This window comes from Bubalus kerabau, chromosome 2 (genome assembly GCF_029407905.1).
Source record: "Bubalus kerabau isolate K-KA32 ecotype Philippines breed swamp buffalo chromosome 2, PCC_UOA_SB_1v2, whole genome shotgun sequence".
Taxonomy (NCBI): Eukaryota; Metazoa; Chordata; class Mammalia; order Artiodactyla; family Bovidae; genus Bubalus; species Bubalus kerabau.
This window is the reverse complement of record NC_073625.1, coordinates 18,638,624-18,662,857: the sequence shown is the minus strand read 5'-3', so window position 1 is coordinate 18,662,857 and position 24,234 is coordinate 18,638,624. Positions and strand designations below refer to the sequence as shown.

Genomic DNA, 24,234 nt, shown 5'->3' with positions numbered 1-24,234 from the left:
TGGGATGGGAACGAAAGGATACACAGATAATCACACCACCACATAACACTTTTTTTGTGTGAGAAATGCACACAAAAGGACTATGGAAATACAAGAGGAACGGTCACAGGAGAGAACAGTAAGGAGTTCACTGTGGTTTGAATACAGAGGTGGAAGTGAGGGGAAATGAGGTTGTGTATGCAGGGCTGTGAAGGGCCCTGCATTCCAACCTAACCTATTTGAGTTTTGTCCTATAGGTTAACGGGCACTGGTGGCAACTCCAATATACAGGTGCTGCTGTGATGAGGTTTCCTAATTAGAAACAGAACTACCCTAACTTTCCCTATTCAGACAAATGAATGATAATCCACTCAATAAAATTTTCTCCTTTAGTTTGTAAGAGATCCCAGGATTGAGAAAGAACTTTTTAAAAAAACACAATTCAGCAATTTATTTATTTAAATTTTTAGCCACACACCATGGCATGTGGGACCTTAGTTTCCTGACCAGGGATCAAAGCCACGTCCCCTGCATTGGAAGGCAGAGTCTTAACCGTTAGACCGCCAGAGAAGTCTCTCAACATGTTTACTGAACTCTCTATTTTAACAAATACAAACCCTTGATAGTGTTAATATATTTTATTCCTTCTTTTATATTGCAGTTAATACCAAGTAGAGGCAAAAAGTCAAATCAAAGCTTCAAAACTAGTTTTTGGCTTAATTTGCAAGTGGTATTTTTCACCTTCTATATCTGAAGACACACACAACTTACAAAACTATGATTTTCCTTGAGAAACAACTTTTCACTTTAAAAGAAAATCTTTTATTTCCCCGTTTAAGACATTAAGAGATGATTACATACAGTACCTTGTACCTCTGATGGTAGAATGCTGCTGCTGCTAAGTCACTTCAGTCGTGTCCGACTCTGTGTGCCAATGGATAATTGTAGTTTTTGCAGAACTATTAATAATTGTTTTCAAAGTTTGCTTTAACTATGGTAAATATGCCTTTCATTTTAATTAAAACTATATTCTACAAGCAGAATTGTTTCAGAAAAAAAAATTTCAAGTTCCAGTGGCAATCTACCAAGTTGCTCTACCAATACACTTCAATTAACTTCCATTCACTTAGGCCACGATATTATATTAGAATACTATATATCTGATTGAAGTTCCCTTTTCTACCTTCTTTTTACTCTTATTTTTTCCTCCATTTATCAAAAAATGTATGTTCACAATAGGAAACCTAGGAAATAAAGAACACTCTCCACAAACCTGAAATTTTATCACTCAGTGAGACAAGTTAAACTATTAGTGTATTTTATTTCAGTATTTCTAACCATTTATTTACATAAGTAAATTTATATGATACAGTTTTGAAAACTGTCACCAGAAACTTTTATAAACCCTTCAATGGTTGCATCATATTTCATTAACTATAATTTACTTAACTATTATTCCTTGAAGCTGGGTTTATTGAAGAACAGCTTAGTGATATTACTTATTTTTTCCTCTCAGTCTTTGATAACTAGGTTTCCACTGACAACATAATTCAACTGCCTGATATTTAAACAATTCTACAAGCCTTCACAGAAAAATGTTATCTCACCACTTGCTGTAAATTCCACTTACAAAATGTACAAAGATAAAAGTGAAAACTCTAGAAAGCAAGCATTAAGGCTTGTGAAACTCACCGTAAGTCCAAGGAGCTTCTAGAAGCACATCTAAATCAGGAGAGCAAGGGTACGGAGTAAATGGTTGATGGGGAGTATACTGTGAAAAAACTGGCTGCTGAAAATTGTAGACAGGCATTTGAGGTGGGAAATAGTCATTCACTGGCACAAAGTCATTTGCTTGTGGTTCCCCAGCCAAGTATCCAAAATATTGAGAGCACAAAAGATGAGAAGGGGTATTCTGAAAATTACTTGTAACTGCAGTCAACATCCCAGGAACAGGTGGCTGTACTTCATAGAATGTTACTCCCTGGTATGTCTGGGGGGTGGAACTGCCATCGCCGCTGCTGTAACGATAAACACACCAAGAATAGTAAGGATGTGAAGTTTCAAATGAGCACCCAGAGAGAGTCACACTTTGGGGTATATGTAGACTGTGGAATTTCATTCAAGTATGTGGCAGCATTCTGAGCTAAGACTTTTGAATTCTGTTCTTCAGACAAAGAGTATTCTACTGTTTGATTCACATTAAGGGTGATGTTCTCAGGCTTCTACGGGTATAGTACTGAAATTCAATGTGTCCTTCATGTATTTTTCTTTTGACTCAGTTTTTGCAGGTCGTGCTTTATTTATTTGCACAACAGGAATTTTGTTCTGGATATGCATGGGTTCTGGAGAACTGGTGCATGTATAACTAATGGATGAATTTCATATTTCATTATCCTAAGGTTCAAAGTCAGTCATTTCTAAAGTGGCATGGCTATCACTCACAAAACAAAACTAGGTTCTGATGCATTCAGAGAAGCATCAGTTCCTGGTTTTATGTCTGAGGGACAGGATTTCTCTGCAGTATCTGGGGGATTTTTAAGAAATTTCTGTGGAGGCATCTCCTGGTCTTTTGAAAATGTGTCATCTATACTTTTTTGGTCAAAAATTGCCAAAGCAGAGCAAGTTTTCTTCTCACTTTTTGTTTGAGCAGCACTAAGATTTCTATTTCTTTTCTTTGTGCTACTTAAGTTCCCTTGTTGTCCGGTGAAATCTTCTGAAGTAGCAAATGAAATATTAGTTAAATCTATTTCATCTTCTGAATCTTTCAGGTTCATTAAAGGTACTGATCTTTGAGTTTCAACTTGTTTTGGAGAGATGTGGCTTCTTTTCAGACTGTCAGATGAATCTGGTCCTATTTCATTTTCACTTTCAGAATGAGATCTCAGAGTCCTGTTACGTGTCCCGCCGCCGCCGCCGCCGCCGCTGCTGCTCAGTCGCTTCAGTCGTGTCCGACTCTGTGCGACCCCATGGACTGCAGCCTACCAGGCTTCTCCGTCCATGGGATTCTCCAGGCAAGAACACTGGAGTGGGTTGTTACGTGTCATACATACATACAAACAACTGTAAACATACAGTCACAAAATTTCAATATAAAGACATATTTTAAAATTTTACTTGGTAGAATTCTTAAGATTTCACATTTTTCTCTTTGTATTGGCACTATACAAGAAACATTTCCCCAGTTTTACTCCCTTGATTTGAATTTGGCTACTTTTCATGTTGAAGGTGATACATTCCACATTTCAAATATTTTTCCAATACATCTGAAAATATAGAGTGCTGTCAATACTGTAATAAATTATTTTATGCTTCAGACATTTCCTGATTTTAATTTTTTTGCAGTAGTTTCTAATTCATATACCTCCAGCCTAGTGATACACAGAGCTGGTGAAATCACCAGCTGTGACTCCCTGCTCAAAGATTATCTTCTGTTTTCACAAATGACTGAAGTATTTTGTCTGTTTAAGGTCAAGAATAGGAGAAGCAGACTTCCAAAATTTCTTGCCAACTGAACATCCTTGGCATTCCTATCTAAATGAGACAGTCTCAATGAAGTCTGAAGGAAGCATTCATTATGGAATGTTCAGAACAAGAGAGTTCAATAGGTCCCCAAGGTAATTATAATTTTTGGTGTCTCAACCAATTCTTTGAATTACAAGTGGAAAAGAACAAGTTGAAAGATAAAGGTGACCATTCTTGCACAGTCAAGACAAATTCATCTTTGGCCTGGAATTTGTATACCCCACTCATGAAACTAAAAGCCCCTTATTTTACTTAGTTCAGCCTCCTTAAAAGGCACTTGAATGACAACCTGCATTGTCATCAATATAATATTTGACAGTTTCCACAAAGTGCAATTTTGATTTTATCACATTTCCAAAGATGTTTCAGTGGCGTCTCAACCTTACAGATTGGCAGTTGCCTGTATAATCTGTCCTTTTAGTGCAGTGAAAGTCACTCAGTCGTGTCCAACTCTTTGCGACACCATGAATTATACAGTCCATGGAATTCTCCAGGCCAGAATACTGGAGTGGGTAGCCTTTCCCTTCTCCAGGGGATCTTCCCAACCCAGGGATCGAACCCAGGTCTCCCTCATTGCAGGTGGATTCTTTACCAGCTGAGCCACAAGAGCAGTAAAGGGGATGCTGTGGCTGCACGGGCTGGGACGTGAACCCAGGCCTTCTGCGTGGCAGGCAAGATTTCTACCACTGAACCACCCATGCACCTAAGGCACACTCTTAGAGAATGTTCTTCTATGACAATGACACCCTATATTGACTTTATATTAGAATTCATTCCCCTGCCAAGTGAGGCAGAGTTTGATTCTTTGAATAGCAAGTACCTACTTAGTAACAGAACTGAGATGGTTACAGAACTGGTTTCTGTTATCCTTCTGATAGCCTATTCATTTTTTAAAAATTAATTATTTGGCTGTACCAGGTCTTAGTTGTGGCATGCGGGATCTAGTTCCCTGACCAGGAATCAAACCCAGGCCCCCTGGATTAGGAGCACAGGGTCTTTAGCCACTGGACCACCAGGGAAGGGCCTCTGAGAGCCTATTCATCTTTATGCCACTCCATGATTATTCACAGAGTCATCTGTGCCAGGCAGAAGATTCTAGAAATGGAGTAAATAAAAGATTGTATTTAGAGAGGCAAAACCAAACAAGACAGATGACATGCTTATCTTTTTTCGTTTCTATTATTCATTTTCCTTCATAGGATGGAAAAAAATGGTAAAAATGCAGCTTGTCATAAATTGAAAATCTTACAGAGTTGAATGAAACGAGAATGGTCAACAAGTCCAGTGGTGCTACTTCATGTCAAAATTAGAAAAATATAAGTAATGCAGTTTTTTACTAAAAATAACGAATTAAAAAAGTATTTAAAGATCTAGCATTTTGAAGTCATGTTCTTTCTGTACTGTGGTGTTAATACAATCCTTTCATGGAACAGTAGTATAATATGTGTATGTTTGACTTAAGTTCTCAGTAATATAACTTGGCAATTTGTATCTTTTAAACCAGTCTTGAAATTTGACAGGTCTGTGAAATTCACAAGTTTAAAAAACTCAATTTGATCACTTGTCCCATTCTGATGTTCTTTTTACTAAGCCAGTTACGAAGCCCCATCAATTCATTAAATAATGTCTGTCAAATATGACTTTTACTTTCTTATTCTGTAAAGCATCACTCTTTTCTAAGCCCTAGCTGACTTATTACTCTTAACTGAACTTAGACACTCCTTACCCTTTAAATCACTGTAAAAACATCTTTCATGGGACATCCCTTTTGATGAATAATGAAATTCAAACGAAGAGACTGAAACAACCTCCCCCCTCCTTAGCACACTCTTGTCCCTGAAGTTACATGTAGAACCCCAAAGAGGTAGTAAGTAAATGCTCAAGTATTGCTCCATAATAAATGCTCAATTTTATTCAATTTTTCATCAAACAGGGCTGATGGCAACTCCTACCTTGCATGCTTGAATGTTGACTTTTCTCTTTTGATTTCTGTGACATGTTTCATGCTAACCTATGTTTAAAAAATACAAAAACCTACATTGTTGATGGTTTAAAGTACAATATATTAATTATTTTATTTATTAGACATCTGCAATTGCTTGTTCTGTCATCCTCTAAAACACCCATCTGAAACTATCTTCATTAATGATCCTCTCCTTTAAAAATCGGTGACTCTGCTGAACGTCTCGTATTTGAAAAATGTTTGGAAAAATTTTGTAAAAAAGCAATTAGCAACGTTCTCTTTACCCACATCTTACAACAAGTAGGAAGCCTGCTCTGTTTATCTCCTTCTCAGTAAGTCAGTCACCCAGCTCCCCATGGTACGTAATGTCGGTCAAGTGTGGATTTTTCTTTCTTATTCTATAAAACAGTACTTTTTTCCTAAGACCCAGTGACTTACTACTTATAACTATATTTAGAACCTCTCCCCTTTAAATCATTGAAAAAACATGAAAAAAGCACTTTGTGAAAAATAAAAACAGTTAATGTTTGTACAGTCATTAGAACATTGCCAACTATTTAATAAATGCTGTATAAATTTTGTTAAACAAAATGTACTTATGTATGACAACTTCTAACTCCTTCATAATTAAATATTTTAAAATATTGCTACTGTTTCTCTGTGTGGGTGATAATGGTCAAGAACATAGACTTCACTGTCAATTTTTAATATTTATAACATTAAGTATAGCCTTGTTGTACAGAAGCTATTCAGTAAATACTTAGCCACTCACTCAATACAGCTCACTCATAATATAGACTTTCTCTTAAGCAATTATTAAAATTCACAACCTTCCAAGAAGCGTTTTCTAATAAAATAATTAATTTGTAAGTTTAAAGATAGACATTTGTTAAGGCATCTCTCATATACACAGTCATTCATATCATTTTACAGATAATATGAATGGTTTAATCTAATAGTTTAATTAGTAAATTCATTTTGCAAGGCAACATTTAAAGCATTCTCAATTTTTACAATTCTGTAAACTACATACTTGTTTGCTTCAACAAGTTCGCTCTCTTAGACTTACAAAACTCACTTTAAAACATTCATTACCTTTTGTTTTTTACAACTGGGAACAGCAGTATGTTTCTCTTGTTCCTGAGAGTCTCCACATTTGTCTACAGTGATAGGTCGTTTTTTAGAGGAATTTGAAACATTTTTAATTGTGTATTCTGAAACTAAAGGCACCTTCTCACAGGTACTGGACTTTTTGATACTCGTCCTACATTTTATATGACTATTCGCATTTTTCTTTCTCTTTGGTTGGAAAGTCTTCTTTCTGTTGTGCAGCATTTGGCAAAGGATAAAGGAAATGGTTAACTGAGCATTTTTAACACATATTATCTTCATATGTTCAATCGTTTTCATGACTTTTGTAATATGGACCATTTTCCCTAAATCCTTCCGAGGGGTGGCTGTTATACTTCCAAGCAGTGTGGAAAACTGACTGTAGTTGTATTCTAATTCTGTCACAGTGCTTCCATAATTTATGGATGCTATATATGGCACAAAGTTGATGTATGTGGAAATGGAATACTCCGACTTCGTAAGAAGGTTTTTTATTTCTGAAAGTTCTTCAAGTTCTCTTGACAGCAAACAAACAGCATAGGAGCAGTTAACAGCTTCATTATATTTGTAGATAATATCCAGATCTTTCTTAAGCTCAGAAATAGAAGTCTCTATCACCTTCCAAAGACAATCTGTTGGATTACCTTTTAGAAATGAGAAAGAAGTCATTTTTTCTTGGCAGTCAACCAGTTCAGGAAGAAGTGACAAATCAAACCAAAGCATACTTCGAAACCTCTGCTTGTCTAGTTTCTTTGCCACTGAGTTTTTAAGAAAGTGAATTGTTTCTGAGAGCATGACGATTTCAATATAGGTTTCAATGGCCTCAGGTTTTAAAATTACTGCCTTATGGCTGTAGTTTTCCATCATGTACAAACTATTTTCTTCAGTGATAAAAATATCATCTGTGTTTTCTTCTTGCAGCAACTGAAAATATTTTTTTAAAATTTCTAAGTCATCAGTACATCTCAAAGTGAGTTCCTGTAATTTTTTCACATCTGCAAATTCAGCTTGATCTAGTATTTCACTAACACAACAGATATCTGGATGTGAAAGCAAAGTACCATTAAGCCTAGAGTTTTCTATGCTAATTGTTGCTTTGTTTACTACAGCATTGGACTCTCTGGAAGCAATCACTGAATTCTCCTCAAGTCCAATAGTGGAAATTTGTTCACTGCTTAAATCTTTAGACAATGTATCATATATCTTCTGCAACTTAGAAACTGCACATCGATTCATTCTAAGTACCATTTCTTTGTTCCTTTCTGAGTATTTTTTGCAGAAAGACTGTCTCTTTTCTTTCCAAACAAGACTTTTTGAAGCATCAAAAAAGATATGTTCCAGACCATAAAGAGCTATTTTAATATTTACTGTCTCATTGCTCTTGATAAAATTAACTTTTGAGGAGATCATTTCTAAGATAATCCACAGATGGTCTTGTTTTCCTGGACAGGAATCAATTTGGGAATAGTCCCCATACATACTGATCAGGTTTAATGTACTTTTCCTCAAGGTTTCTAGGTCTCCTAAATTATCTCCAAAGTTAACTCCATAGGTAAATGGCACAGAAAGAGAAAAGTCAAAGCAATCTGAACCCTGCTTCATTACTGCTTCACATTCATCAATTTGTCGCTTGTATTTTAAGTATGCGTAGTATGAATTGTTTCCCCTTTTGGTTTCTTCAAACAGTTCGATTAATTGATCATGATAGCTTCGCAGCTCAGAGAAGGCATTATATTTTAATCTGCATTGAAAAGCCGGATAGAAACTGGATTGTTGCTGAAATCCACGCGGTCTGCCAAGCAGCTCGCTGTACAGTGTCTCATCATACCAGAGCAAGCTCCGGAATGTTGGTTCACCTCCCAGGAGCCTTTTTTTGTTTTCAATGAATTGAATAGTTTCCATCATCATTTGGAGTTCTACCAAGGAGTCAATAGCACACGGTTTTAATCTGTGTCTGCAGTTACACCACAGGTTTTCTTCTACCAACAGGTCTCTTGAAATCAAGATTTGTTTAAATGAACATTTTTGTTTTCTTTCAAAAGCGTCAACAAACAAAGGAAGAATATTTTGACAAACTTCACTTTCTTCCTGCAGAATCTGTACAGATGATGTTTCATCTACCCTCCTCAAAATTTGAGTGAGCTTAACTGTAGGAGCCAAATTATTACTTGGACAATGTTTTTCTTTGAATTCATTCATGTATGACGTAGACTTCTTCTTCAGAGGAGGAGAGACTTTGGAAGGTTCAGACTGGCCACGCAGATGAGGCATACAATTCCTCCCTGTAATGCCTGGTTTGGAGTCACAGGCTACTTCTGAAGGTAATGAGGAGTCACACTGAAGGTCATGGCTAACTTTTCCCTCCTTCTTTCTTTTGTTACGCTGATTAGAAGCAATGTTTCTTAAAGAGACTGCCTCAGTAGCCTTTTTAATCTTTACACGAGAATCAATCAAGTTGTTTTTCATCGTTTTCTCACTTAAGCAGGAGGAGCCTTCTAATATCTTATTCTTTTGATCTTTGTACTCAGTCTTAACACTTGATCCTTCAGTCATGTTCATGGGAACTGAATCCTTTCCTTTTTCTGCTTGTTTATCTTTCCACATTTTTCCATCCTGAATGTCTTTCTCTGCAATACCTTCTTGGGAAGAAGAGCCCTTTATGTTATCTTTTATGACCAGAAAACTATCATCGGGAAATACTTTCTTCCTCTCACTGTCTTTACTTTCTTCGGTTTCTGATGTGACAGTCACCTTAGAATTCTCAACATTTGTTTCATCCCCATCGATATGAACACATTTACTTGAAGAGCAATATTCTGTCTTTTGAAGTTCGTTTCCACCACATCCTTGCAGACAGTGTGGTGCAATGGTAGACACTGCTGGAAAATCTACAGCAGTAATGCTCTGTTTAGCCATGGAAGACTTTGAAGATTCTCCCTCACTGTCTGTCGCTGGAGCGGCTGATAACAATTGAGGAATACTGTTAGACTTTTTGCTTGTTATCCGAGTTTGACTTAATGGATCCATAAGGAAGTTTCCTGTAATAATTCCTGGTTTGGAGATCTCCTTAGGAGTTGTCCATTTTTCTATGGGAAAATTTACCTCCAGGTTTCCTTTATAACCAGATAAAATACGGTTATTTGGTTTGTAGGTATCAATGTTGAAAAAATGCTTCACCTCTGATTCTAAGACGGAAATAACTACGTCAGTTTCCACTTTTGTGTGGGCTATACAAGTTGCATCATAATTTTGGTCCACACTAAAACTTATGTTGTTTTCTTTTATGCAACTTAAAGACATCAAATTCCTTTTACTTATTATTTCTTTAGCCTCAGAATTGTTTACTTTTGTTGTATACTGATTATTATCAAGTGCTGAATGGTTCTCAAGTTTTTCATATTTACTAATGTTAGATGAAAACTCTGTATCAGTTTCACTTTCTTTTTTAGTTAGTTTCTCATCTGGGCAGTCTGGGGAAAAGAGACATCCGGTTTTTCTAGAAAAGGGCTGAAGTTCTGATGATTTGGGATTTCTCACACTGCCGTTAGTATAAGCTGACTGACTTGTACTTTGAGACACGGAGCACAGGGCTAACTGTGATTCTGGACACACTTGATCACAATACTCTCTCATGTGAATTGTTGTGTGACTACTGGAGACACCGGACACATTTTCAGAAAGGCACTCTGTGAGTCTCTCTCTATTTGTTCTATAAAAGTTGTGCTTTGATACATGAGTTAATGATTTATCAACTTCAAATCCCAAAGCTCTATTCTCTCCAGGTATATTGTATTTTCTTTTTGACAGAAAATATTTAGTAGAATAATACCCTCTTTCAGACACAGAACTATAACCTTGAAGGTCACAACTTTCCCAGAAACTATTGCATATTACTGCATATGCTCTTGGTAAAGGGCCCCCTCCTTTTTCTTCCACTTCAGTTATCAGCTGCAAAGACATGGGAACTCTTCTGTGAGCATCTTTTAAGTGAAGAATGGCTCTGTCAAGTTTTTTGGAAAGACATTGGCTTTTGCGTAAAGATGCTTCTCTATTTAGAATATCCAGGACACTCCCAATGTGTTTTTCTGACTGTGAAAAGGTTTTAATTCGTTCTTGGGATAACAAAAAAAAACATTCCAATGAGTCTTGACTTGTTAGCTTCCTCCTCTTCTCACAAATTTTGTGATGTCTTAAATTTTTATCTGGTATGTTCTGGTCCCTGAAAGATGTACAGGGCTTTCTTTTGCCAATTCTTGATTCTGTCTCCTTCTTACTTCTAGTATCAGCACCACTGGTTTTTGACTCTGTCAGGGAACATCTGTTTTCCTTGTTTACTGTTGTGACATCAGAAGGTTCAGTTAGCAAAGGTCTGTTTTGTTTTTCAGACATGTGAGTCACATGCATATTATGACTCAAGTCCAAAGAAAGTGAGGTTTCAGATTTACTTGCTAGTCCAGATTCTTGCCTTATATTACCAAATTCACTTTCAGAGGGATGATCTGAATTTTCAGCAGAACACTGAGAATGAATATCAAATTCTAGAACTTCTTCCTCCTCCTCATTTATTTCTGATTTTGTGGCTTCAGTTACATATCTGCAGAAATCATCTTCCGATGCAAGGGACTCAACAGAAGGACTGAATCCTTTCACAAATGTATTAGTAATCGTAACTTGAAGATCAGGAAGTAAAATTGGTTGGACGAGCTCTGCTTCATCATTTTGTGTAGAGGAAGAAGCACAACTGTGTTCCTCAGAGCAATGCTGGTCCTGATTCTCACCTCTTGTGGTGCTTTTCAAAACTTCCATCTCCCCATTACTGCTTCCCAACAGACCTTCCCAATCGATGCGAGACTTCAGAGCCTCATAGGAGTCCTCGAATTCTTCATAAAGTACATTTCCATGGCTATGAGCATCCTGTGGAATACTCACAGGAAAAGCATCATCACTCTCTTCTGATCCTACTTCAGTCTCATTATCCAATTTGAAACTTTGAAGAACTGAGTTGTCACTTACTGTTCGATAAAATGAGTTGTGGAATCGATTTTTATCTGTATTTATTTCAGAAGCAGAAACCTCAAGTTTGCTTAACAAACCAAAATCTGGACTCTCAGAACAAGTGTCTTTAAACTGGCCTCTTTGGTGATCTTCAGGATTTGTGCTTACCACAGGCATTGCAGCATCGGCTATCTCAACTGCAGCATGTGAGGCTACATGTACCGAAGAACTTGCAATCTGAAGAAATGCTGTGGAAGTCAAATGCTCTCCAGTCCTTTCAGTATTCTGAATATCTTTTTCTTTTATGGCGGTAATGGGATCTTCATTTTCTAATGATGTAGACTCAGTGCATATATGTTTTTTTCCACTAGTTAACTTAAAAGCAGTAGAAAATTCTTCAGAACTCAGAATTTCAATGCTATTGTCATCTTTATTCACCCTCCTTTCACCTATGTTGGTAAAAAATTTTGTTTTGTGTGTCTGAAAACTCTGCTTCCCATCTCCATATATATTCCCTATATTGTTTTCTATAGATGAAGCAATGTCCTCCATTTCAGCCTCATTCTGGCTTTCTTGATCATTATCTCTTTGTTCTCTGAAGTCAGTATTCAGGTGCACACCACTGTTCAACTGTGCAATACAGAACTGAGTATGACGCTGACCTTTACTGTTAATTAGAGGAGTTTCTTTGCAGTCTCTTTGAATGTTTTCTAGGGACACTGGATCATATTCATTTCTCCTTTGAACACATATATGTTCTCTAGCTGTGCGGCAATTTGCATCATGAGCTGTTTTAATATCATGACATGAAGTAACAGCTGGCAGTTGTGTGGTCTGGGGCATGTCTTCTGCTTCCTGGAAAGCATCAGCCGTAATGCTAACACAGTTTTGATCTGGTTTTTCCAATTTCAGCTCCATTAGTTTTTGAGAAATGGTAAAATTTGTATGAATGTTATCTTTATACTCTAAAGAGTTTTTAGGAGGCTTCTGTGGAAGTTTCTCCACTCTTGGAGTAAGATTATTTTGTATTTCCAATGCTAGGTGACCTAGCTCATACTTCTCCTCTGTGGTAAATGGCAAAGATTTTGGTTTTTCTAATCCTTGAGTAATTAATATTTGATCACAATTTTCCTGCAAATAATCAAGACTCTCATCCTCTTTGTTGTCTTGGTTCAAAGAAATGTAATTATCTATTCTTTTATTAGTAAAAGAATGATCACTTCCTTTCCACAAACTTTGCTTTTCTTCATGTTTGGCATTGTCTTCTGGCTCAGTGAAGTTTCTCATCTTTCCAGTATTTTGAATGTACTCATGTATGCTTTCTTCACTTTGGAGTGGAAGAAGTGTAGACATTTGGTGACCAGTCTCATATACAGTTTTAAAATTAGAAAACTGTGATTCTGGAGAGATGGGACCACTGTACTTGTCTGTACAAATATTCACCGATTCATAAGAGTCATGTGACTCACTGCTTTCGTCAGTTAAAAATGGGATGGTGTCTCTCTGCTGGGATCTCTGAGCTTTTTCTTCCTTGTGTTTTTGGATTTCAACTTCTGAAACTACATTTGACAAAAACATTGGGAAGGAAAAATCATCCTGGTTCTCACATTGTCCTGCCATGGTAATTGTATTGGGAGCTGTACAATCATAGGTCTTAGAGCCCAGGTTGTGAGCCTGGGTTTGTGAGTCATCCAAAGAAATTCTGAAGCAAGAGGCATCCAAACAATTAGTAACAGTCTGATCACCAGGCATGCCTTCAGATGTGGAGGCAGGATTAGCTGGCATAGATGACAAGTTTATTTCTGAATTAACAAAATCTAAACTCTTCTCAAATGGCAAAATCTCACTTAAACCTGTAACAGCATTATGTTTTCCCATGCTTTCTTCTCTCTTCATCAGTCTTGGGTCTTTGATGAGTTTTGAAGTGATAACTGTGCTTGAGTCAGTATTGTTATGAAAGGGAAAAGCAGCAGCAAGAGTACTGAAAATAGCATTAAGATATGTCAAATTTAGGAGGTCACCATTATTAACACTTTCTCTGGTATTACTGGGAATAAATGAATAGCCTGAATCACATGCAAGTAATTGAGAAGTATCTCTGCATTCTGCTGAATTGTACTCCATATGTCCACTGTATGTTTCAAGCACAGAAATGTTTCCATTTTGTGTATTTCCATAGCAATTAGAAATATCTGAGTTGGAAGGATTTATCTCTGAATCTGATGCATCGCATAAACAGTTTTCCTGAACAAATGGATCTATAGGTTTCCTGAAATGCTCAAAGATGACAGTAGCATCTTTTCCTTTTCCAATTCTTTTGGCCACTGTACAGTTATTCAGAGAGCATGTTCTTTCTGTGGAAATAATAAGAAAGTAAGGAAAAGTAGGAAGAAAAAGTATTCCTACAGGCAACTCTATTAATGCAAGTAAACCATGTCATGAGTGGCACTGACTAAAAAGTCTATCAAATAATCTAATGATGATTAAAGTATGTTCTCAGCAGAAAAAGCAAGAAGAGAAGAGGATGAGTAACTGACCAATAAATGATGGAGCATGAAATTCTGTCTTATAGACCCCTTACCAACATGTCTTTGCCATAAAAATTTGAATTCTGACAAACACTAAGAAATAGAAAAATTAAACAGGAATTAAAAACATACTTTTATCAGAGACTAGGTCTTTCTTCTCTTAGTTTCCTACAAGCAGATATTCTATAATAGAGTCTACATATGATTAGGTCAAATTATCTCCCTGTATTTACTGTTACCTTGCTTCATTTCCCTCTACCACAGGAGAACAAAAACAGAAAGGAAAGGGGAATTAGGTGAAGAAATGGGGGTGGGTGGAAGATCAAAAAGTTTGCACAAAATCCTTCCCAGAAGCCAAAGCAAACCACTACCCCTGCTCCACTATGAAATAAATATTCTGGCAAATAATATATGTAAATAAAAACCTGGAAAATAGAAGCAAATTTTCTTTCAATTTTATAGAGATTATTCCTAAAACTTCATAAAGAATTTCACAGAATAACAAAGGAACTTATAAAAATGCATAATGAGCAAGTAAAATGTTCACAAAGCATTCATAGCTAAGTGAAAGTGAAAGTCACTTAGTCATGTCCCACTCTTTGCGACCCCATGGACTATACAGTCCATGGAATTCTTCAGGCTACTGGAGTGGGTAGCCGTTCCCTTCTCCAGGGGATATTCCCAACCCATGTATCAAACCCAGGTCTCCCACATTGCAGGCGGATTCTTTATCAGCTGAGCCACAAGGGAAGCCCAAGGATACTGGCGAGGGTATCCTATTTCTTCTCCAGTGGATCTTCCTGACCCAGGAATTGAACCAGGGTCTCCAGCATTGCAGGCGGATTCTTTACCAACTGAGCTATTGGGTACGTAAGTAAGCAGTACCATGAAAATACCATTATTAAAACAGACTAACAATGAGAAACTGCTCATGAATAATATATGAAGTCATAATCATATCACTGAGAACATGCTATTTAGTTTTGACAAAATGTTAAAAAAATAGCTCTGTTGAAGATTCCCAAATTATATAACCATTGTGATTATACTTTCAATTATAGTAAGCTATAGTGGAAATATGTTCAAAAAGAGGGATGAGACTAACAGTATATTATTCCATATACTGGAATACATAAAAATATATAGTATCTTCAAAAGATTAATAAAAAGACAATACAATAGATAGTTGGGCAAAGTATATGACTAAGAAAATCATGGGTTAAATAAAAATTGTCAACAAATACAAAAAGATGTCCAACTCCACTAAATGCACAAGAAGATTCACATTAAAAAACCTTTTAAGATTCTGAAGGATAATTAATTTCCCTTTTCAAGATAAAAGCACTCAACTTACTAGGAATAGAAAGGAACTTCCTCTACATGGTAAAGGACATTTTAAAAAACCCACAGCTAACATGATACTTACTGGGGAAAAATAAACACTTTACCCCTAAGTTTAGGAACAAAACAAAGATGACCACTCTTACCATTTCTATTTAACATTCCACTGGAGGTTCTAGCCAATGCAATTAGACAAGAAAAAGAATAAAAGACATCTAGATTGGAGAGGAAGAAGTAAAACTCCCTCTATTTGCATATGGACCCTATCTTGCGTATAGAAAATCCCAAGGAAATCACTATTGAGAAAATAACTCTATTTACAAGAGGATCAAAAAGAGTGCAATACTTAGGAATACATTTAACGAAGTATAAAACTTATACTCTGAAAACCTCACCTTGTATCCACAAAATGGCTATAATCAAAGTCAGATAATAACAAGTGTAAACAAGAAAGCGCAGAAATTCTAACCCACATACATTGTTAAGGTAAATGTCAATGGTACAGCCACTTTGGAAAATAGTCTGGCAGTTCCTTGAATGGTTGATACAGACTTACCCTATGATCACATGACTCCTTAGCTATATACCTAAGAGCAAAGAAAACACATCTACACCTAACCTTGTACAAGAAAGTTCTTAGCATAAATATTCATAATTGCTAAAAGGTGGAAACAACCCAATGGCCATCAACTGATGAATGAATAAACACAATGTAATGTATCTATGTAACAGGATATTATTCCACAAAAAGGAATGAGGTACTGATACATGCTGCAACATGCCTGGGCCCTGAAAACACTGTTAAGCAAAAGTCACCAGTCACAAAAGGCTACTATGTATGACTTCACTCATATGAAATGGCCAGAATAGGCTTATAGAGACAGAAAGCAGATTGGTGACTGTTTAGGGGTAGTGTGGGGCTTGGGGAAAAAGACAAATAATAGCTTTTAATGGGTAAATATTCTCTTTTTGGGAGAAGGCAATGGCAACCCACTCAAGTACTTTTGCCTAGAAAATCCCATGGACAGAGGAGCCTGGTAGGCTGCAGTCCATGGGGTCGCTAGAGTCGGACACAACTGAGAGACTTCACTTTCCCCTTTCACTTTCATGCACTGGAGAAAGAAATGGCAACCCACTCCAGTGTTCTTGCCTGGAGAATCCCAGGGACGGGGAAGCCTGGTGTGCTGCCGTCTATGGGGTCGCACAGAGTCAGACACGACTGAAGCGACTTAGCAGCAGCAGCAGCATTCTCTTTTTGATCTGATAATGATAACATATCCCACTCACTATGCTGGCAGAAACTTTTTAAATTTAATTTTTATTTTATATTGGAGTATAGCTGATTTACAATACTGTGTTAGTTTTAGGTATAAAGAAAAGTGATTCAGTTATACATATAAATATATCCATTCTTATTCATATTCTTTTCCCGTATAGGTTACTGAGTAGAGTTTCCAGGGCTATAGAGTAAATCCTTGCTGATTACCTATTTGATGTATATTAATGTATACATGTTAATCCCAAACTCTTAATTTACGCCCCCCCCTTACCTTTACCTTTGGTAACCATATGTTTGTTTTCAAATCTGTGAGTCTGGCAGAAATATTTTTTTAAAAAGTATATCATGCTGGCAATGATAGAGAATAATTAAGGTAACCTGATGGACTAATATTGAAACTGAAATTCCAATACTTTGGCCACCTGATGCAAAGAGCTGACTCATTTGAAAAGATCCTGATGCTGGGAAAGACTGAGGGCAGGAGGAGAAGGGGACAACAGGATGAGATGGCTGGATGGCATCACTGACTCAATGGACATGGGTTTGGATGGACTCCAGGAGTTGGTGATGGATAGGGAGGCCTGGCGTACTGTGGTTCACAGGGTCACAAGGACACGATTGAGCGACTGAACTGAACTGATGCAACCACTTTTGAAAACCATGACATTGTTTCTAGATTAAGTGGTACATTCCTGATGTAGATATATACTCTGTAGAAAAGTTTGCACATATGCACTGAGACACTTATATGAATGTTTAAAACAGCAATGCTTGGAATATGAAGAAAACCACAAAATGTCCAAATATACTCAGAGGTATAATGTATAGTCATAAAATTGAATATTATGTGTGTGAGTGTGTGTGTGTGTGTGTGTGTGTGTGTGTGTGTGTGTGTATATATATATATATGTGAAAATGAAGAAACTATGGTTATATACATCAACATGGAAGAATCACACAAACAACGCTGAGAAAAAGAAGTAAAAAGTAGTTACAGCATTAATTCTAGATATATAAAATCAAAACCAGGGAAAGCACACCTATTTTGCTTAGAGATTCATGATGTATTAGAAAATAATATTTAGCAGTAAGACCACCACAGATGCTACTTAAGTAGAAAAATGTATGTTTCTTACCAGTTTTCTTAGGAAATCCTGTTGAGAAGGATCTCAAAGATGTCATAAAGTGTCCATTATCTACTTTTTGACCAATAAATTTTACTGTTACTATTGCATATGGAAGACACTGCCTAGGTTTATCTACTGGCTGTGAAAGATTATTATATTCATACAAGTATACCTAGAAGATAAAGAACATTTTTATGATGATTAATTTTTACAGACTTGAATAAGGTTCTATTTTAAAAAATCTATTTAACTCCATGTTGCTATTTGTTAACCATCTTTCATACACTCCCCTCTCCCTGTCTTCTTCAACTCTAGTTTTCTTGAAGATGAATTTCTTTCTCCACAACATATTTTTTCCTTGATAGGCTTTGAATATCAGCAGAAACAGATTCAATCTATGTTTAAATAAAAAAGTATTTCTCCATTAAAACTTCAATGTTTTGCATATGCTAAGAACCACTATATTGTATTTTATCTGGGAGGAAAAGTCAACTAGAAAAATAACAATAGCTTAATACATCTTACATGTGGGAGCATGCTGCTAAGGCACTTCAGTCGTGTCCAACTCTGTGCGACCCCACAGACAGCAGCCCATCAGGCTCCGCCCTCCCTGGGATTCTCCAGGCAAGAACACTGGAGTGGGTTGCCATTTCCTTCTCCAATGCATGAAAAGTGAAAAGTAAAAGTGAGGTTGCTCAGTCGTGTTCGACTCTATGTGACCCCATAGACAGCAGCCTATCAGGCTCCTCTGTCCATGGGATTTTCCAGGCAAGAGTACTGAAGTGGGTTGCCATTGCCTTCTCCGATGTGGGATACTTCTAAAATATCCTCATTTAGTCATAAATATATGATTATATATAATGATATTTATAATTTAATCATCTATAAAAGGTTAAAAGTCTATAAAAGGTTAAAAGGTTAGAAAAGTGTCTCTTTTAGATATGACAGAAAATTACTATTTAATAATTAGTCTACTATCTAATGACTAAAACATAAGCCTTTTCTCCTTTTACAAAGTACAAAGGATCAATAAGGTTATTTCAAAGTATCTTTCTTTTGCAAGTTAGGCATTAATCTATGAAACATTTAAATAAAAGTAGCTACTTGGAACAAAATTAAATGCAAATCTAGAAGCTTCTTTACTAATGTTTTCAGATCACAAATATTAAATCAGCTTTAACTATTTACTTAGATCATATTACACAGAAAAAGGGTGCCAACAGACTTGGCAAAGTTGCCACAAACCTTTAATTCATAAAAAAAAATGCAGTATCTGTGAAGCAGATATTCTTTGTGTTACCTTGTCATCTTATTGGCTTATTTGGTATTCAGGTTGTATTACATGACCTAAACAAATATGAATGAAGTAAGAGATTTCCACTTAATATTTTGGACAGTTGTTTTAAGAGTTGTATCATACAATGTGAGGCCAGTGACTTTCAAATAGTCAAGTGAATCAAAAAGTTAACATACTGCTGAACTGTAGGCTTGTAGTTCAATGGTATCCTTCAAAGAAGGTGTATTTCTTGACATATGGCAGTCAAAATTAGGAGAAGGATCCAAAGAAACTTTGCTTTTATCTAGTGAAGGCTGAATTTTCTTCACTTTCCCAAAAAGAACCTGGGGAAGAAAAGGTAAAAAGAAAGTCAATAAAGATATACCAGGACATTTTAAACTCTCATACCAGGAAAGTAAAACTAGCTCCTATTTTAAGGAAAGAGATTAGAATGGGGAGATAATTCATGTCCCAGATGAATGGGATGACTTATTAGAATTATGTCAATTCCTCCCTAAGTCGAACTCTAAGACTATAGTAACAAAATTTAACAAAAATTTCAGAAAATCCATTTACAGAAATGAGTTTTAGTTTAAAAACTTCCCTGGAAGATGAAACAAGAATAACCTACAAAATTTTTGAAAAAAATATTTGAATCAGAAATAATGATGGAACAGGAAAAGTGACATGTACTTCCAGATATTAAGTACTTTTTAAAAGAATACTACCACTTTTTAAAAGAATACTACCACAAAAAAGATATGGAAAAAATTGTACGAAGTAAAAAGTCCAGATAAGTCCAAGCAGCTATAAAAATACAGCATAATATTAAAAGCATCATTTGAAACAGATGAAGCAAAACCGGATTATTCACTAAACGGTGTGGACCTGAAAAACATTAAATTTGTCTCTTAATCTATAAACCAAAATAAATACCAAATAAATTAAATATTTAAGTAATGTAAACACTTAGAGAGAAATACAAATATTTATCTACTCTCAAAGAGAATTCTTTTCTAACCATATTGCCAAAACCCACAAACCGAAACCGTGCTTCTTTGTAAATAGTCCAAAACTTCTGTACATCACAAAAAAATGATCAAATTGTATCGCAGAAAACAATACAACAATTTTAAGGCAATTTTCAGGATTGGGAACACGTGTACACCTGTGGCGGATTCATGTTGATGTATGGCAAAACCAATACAATACTGTAAAGTAATTAGCCTCTAATTAAAATAAATAAATTTAAATTTAAAGAAAAAAAATGAGTATAAAAATTTTAAAGACTATGAACCATTAAGTGATAAAAGGTGGGGAAAAGTGCAGTTAATATGAAAACATGTACAAATTTTACATCAGCAATTCTATTACTTTTATTTTTTCATGTGCTAATAATTCATTCAAAGTTAAAAACAATACTAAATGTAGTGTGGTCCTCTGTACTTGGACACCGGAAGAGGAAAAACATTAGTAGAAAAACTGGCAGAAACCAAAAATTTGTAGCAGACAGTACTGTACCAATGCTGATTTCTTTCATTTTATTATTTTTTTTTAATTGAGATATAATTGATATATATACTATTAGACTCTTAGTTTTAACAGAGTTGAAATAGTTAGGTGAAATGGTAACATTAGGGAAAACTGTATACAGGAACTGTCTGTACTATCTTAATAACTTTTCTGTAAATTTAAATTTGTTCCAAAATTAAAAGTTTATTAAAAACTTAAAAAAAACTTTTTTATTTTAAAAAAGAAAGCACTAAGTGATAAAACATTATACAATGAAAACCCTAGCTCTCACGATTCACTTTAATGAATTGACAATGCTGATGAATCAATTAGAAAAAATAGAAAAAACAAAAATCTAGCAAAAGTTATTAATATGCAATTCACTCATTATCAGTGAATACATGCAGAATGTTAAGCTCGGCAATAACTATGAAAAAGAAAAAACTGAACAATGAGAAACTATCACATATTAGACTGGCAAATGTTTTTTAAAAAATATAATACACAGAGATAGTAAAGATAAGAGCTAATAAACATTTCCCATGCTTTGCATAGGAATGGCAGTTAGTATAACCTTTCTCAGGACAACTGGGCATTACATAGCAAAAGCTGGGAAAGTGTACACATACCTGTGACTCCTAACTTGACACGTAAGAATTAATCAATTAATTCTTAGCAAATAATCACAGGTGTGCGTAAAATGTACCTACATGAATAATCCAAGTACTACTTGAAAGTACAAAACAAAGCAAAAGTAATTTATATCCCAACACTGAAAAATTTGGTAACAAATTTATGGTAGTGCTGTACAGTGGAATATTATATAGTCATTCAAAATGATATTACAAAAAATATTGAATGGTATGGAAAATGTTTTTATAATCAATAAAAAAGTTATATAGTATAAAAGTAGTAAGTAAAGTATTTTAATGACCATTGTACAATGCATATCCATGTATATGAGCAAAAGACGAAGTATAGATTAACTATCATTATCAATGGGCTTTTCGGAGCTTCTGAGTATGTTCCAAATTTCCTAAAATCAGTATTTTAATAAAATTACACTTTATGACTTTGATAATACCCAAGATCTAAAAATAACCAAATAATACCAAATGAACCATTGGTTTTATGTGGATGTATACACATCCTAAGTTACATAACTGAGGGTCTTTTCTACCTACTGTGATTTTAGTAGTCTTGGCAAAGCTGCAATTAACCAGAAAGTGTATCTTAGCCTACTTGTGTCTGTTGATGCTTACAATTCGACTGTAAGACTGATTTTTTTTTCTCAATTTTGAATAACTTCAGACTTTCAAAAAAGTTACAAAACAATTCAGAGGTCTATATACTTCTAACCCAGTTTTCCTAATGCTAACATCTTATATAAGATAGTAAAATTATCAAAACAAAGTAATTAATATTGTCTAACACTGTTAATTAAAATAAATAGTAGGAGTTTAGTAACTTTAGCTAAACCAGAATTATTAATACCAATGTTCTGGAAAAAGACACTGAAAACACTGATATTAATTATAGTCTGAAGAAAAGAGAGAGAGAAAGAGAATAAAGTCAATTAGAACGGAAAAAATATACATTAGGAAACCAAGATGATAAAGCCTGCCTTTTCTTACTTGAAGATTTTATGCTGCATATCCACTAGAGTCAAAAATAGGGGAAAATTTCAAATGGTGATGATGATGATAACTATTATTTATTTTATACAATGTGAGTTTAAAACAATAATTCATATTGAAAGTAAAATAATGTTTAGGTCAATTAAAGCAAACTGAATATATTAGTTCTTTCATGCTACCAACCTTAAACATGATAATACTTTCTACATTAATGCTTCTACTATGAGCATAATTCAAGGCAACATCAACATGTCTAAATATATAAATTCCAAGAAGAGGGTTTCCTAGTATCTTCAATGAAGATGCTTTGGTACTTATTCCATTGTGGTATATCTCAGCCACATCCTTCTGACGAAGTGCTAAAAAGCAGAAATGTTCTTCAAGTTCTCTGCCATGCCTTCCAATCTCACGCATCTCTGACCTAAAGCAAAACAGTGAATAGTTAAATGAGAACATCAACAGAATTTTCAAGAAGACAAATACTTCAAGCTTGCTAAAGACAGAAAACAAAATCTATAATCTAAACTCCTGAAATCTCACCTACATTCCACAAGAACTACTGAAACACTGGTGTATTAGGTAAGGAGTTCTACATGGCGGGCTCAGCAGTAGTCACAGTAGCAACTGCGACACCAGGTGATTCAAGCGTGGCTCAGTCACTAGGACAGAGCCGTAATTCCAAAAGATCATCAGCAGTGGAGAAGCTGTAGAATCCAGAAAGTAATGTGTATACCAATCAAAGGAAAACTCCTCTTGAACACCACATGCTACTAATATTTATTATTTCCTGGGACACCACTCACAAATATTAATATTTATATGCAAGAATAATTCACCTTTAACAGTAGACAGCCATGGCAACAAAACGCACAGCAACAATTACAAGCAAGACTCACCGATGAGATCATGACCACTTCTCTTTTCCCAGAGATGTCACCTTAACTTTCAACTCCACTGTTGTTATTTCCTGCTCATGTTTTCACCCTGATGTCAGGCTCTATAAACCACTAAGATCTCTATGCTTGATTGTTAAGGTATATTCTTAACAGAAGAACTGAAATACTTCTTTCTGTTTTCCTACTTTCTCTACTGGTTTTTCTTACGATCTAAGTTCAGTTCAGTCAATCAGTCGTGTATGACTGATTTTGTGATTCCATGGACTGCAGCACTCCAGGCTTCCCTGGCCATCACCAACTCCCAGAGCTTGCTCAGACTCATGTCCAATGAGTCAGTGATTCCATCCAACCATCTCATCCTCTGTCATCCCCTTCTCCTCCTGCCTTCAATCTTTTCCAGCATCAGGGTCTTTTCCAAAAGGTTCTTTGCTTCAGGTGGCCAAAGCACTGGAGCTTCAGCTTCAGGATCAGTCCTTCCAATGAACATTCAGGACTGATTTCCTTTAGGATTGACTGATTTGATCTCCTTGCAGTCCACGGGACTCTCAAGAGTCTTCTCCAACATCAAAGGTCAAAAGCATTAATTCTTCGGCCCTCAGATTTCTTTATGGTCCAACACTCACATCCATACGTGACTACTGGAAAAACCATAGCTTTGACAAGACGGACCTTTGTTGGCAAAGTAATGTCTCTGCTTTTTAATATGCTGTCTAGGTTGGTCATAGCTTTTCACCAAGGAGCAAGTGTCTTTTAACTTCATGGCAGCAGTCACCATCTGCAGTGATTTTGGAGCCCCCCAGAATAAAATCTCTCACTGTTGCCATTGTTTCCCATCTATTTGCAAAGAACTGATGGGACTGGATGCCATGATCTTAGTTTTCTGAATGTTGAGTTTTAAGCCAGCTTTTTCACTCTCCTCTTTCACTTTCATCAAGAGGTTCTTTAGAACTTCTTTGCTTTCTGCCATATAGGTGGTGTCATCTGTGTTACTGACATTTCTCCCAGCAATCTTGATTCCAGCTTGTGCTTCATCCAGTCTGGCATTTCTTATGATGTATTCTGTATATAA

General features: G+C 35.7%; 1 protein-coding gene and 1 non-coding gene across 13 annotated transcripts in view; both read right to left on the bottom strand.

The window, feature by feature from the left end:
* The window catches only part of TEX15 (testis expressed 15, meiosis and synapsis associated), a 79,476-nt gene that overhangs the window by 1,988 nt on the left and 53,254 nt on the right, over window positions 1–24,234 (bottom strand). For 10 of the 12 annotated variants that reach the window (XM_055567146.1, XM_055567148.1, XM_055567147.1 and 7 more), the window contains 6 exons: window positions 22,453–22,690; window positions 19,318–19,464; window positions 17,854–18,016; window positions 6,560–13,923; window positions 5,454–5,512; window positions 1,672–1,997 (listed from right to left, as the gene is read on the bottom strand). In XM_055567146.1, coding sequence (XP_055423121.1) covers window positions 1,672–1,997; window positions 5,454–5,512; window positions 6,560–13,923; window positions 17,854–18,016; window positions 19,318–19,464; window positions 22,453–22,690 — 8,297 coding nt within the window. Of the gene's footprint in view, window positions 1–845; window positions 904–1,671; window positions 1,998–5,453; window positions 5,513–6,559; window positions 13,924–17,853; window positions 18,017–19,317; window positions 19,465–22,452; window positions 22,691–24,234 lie in introns of those variants that run through there. The other 2 variants (XM_055567144.1, XM_055567154.1) reach the window with 2 other exon arrangements.
* Window positions 4,132–4,202, bottom strand: TRNAG-GCC (transfer RNA glycine (anticodon GCC)). Its single transcript has one exon. It is a non-coding gene; the product is annotated as a tRNA-Gly (tRNA).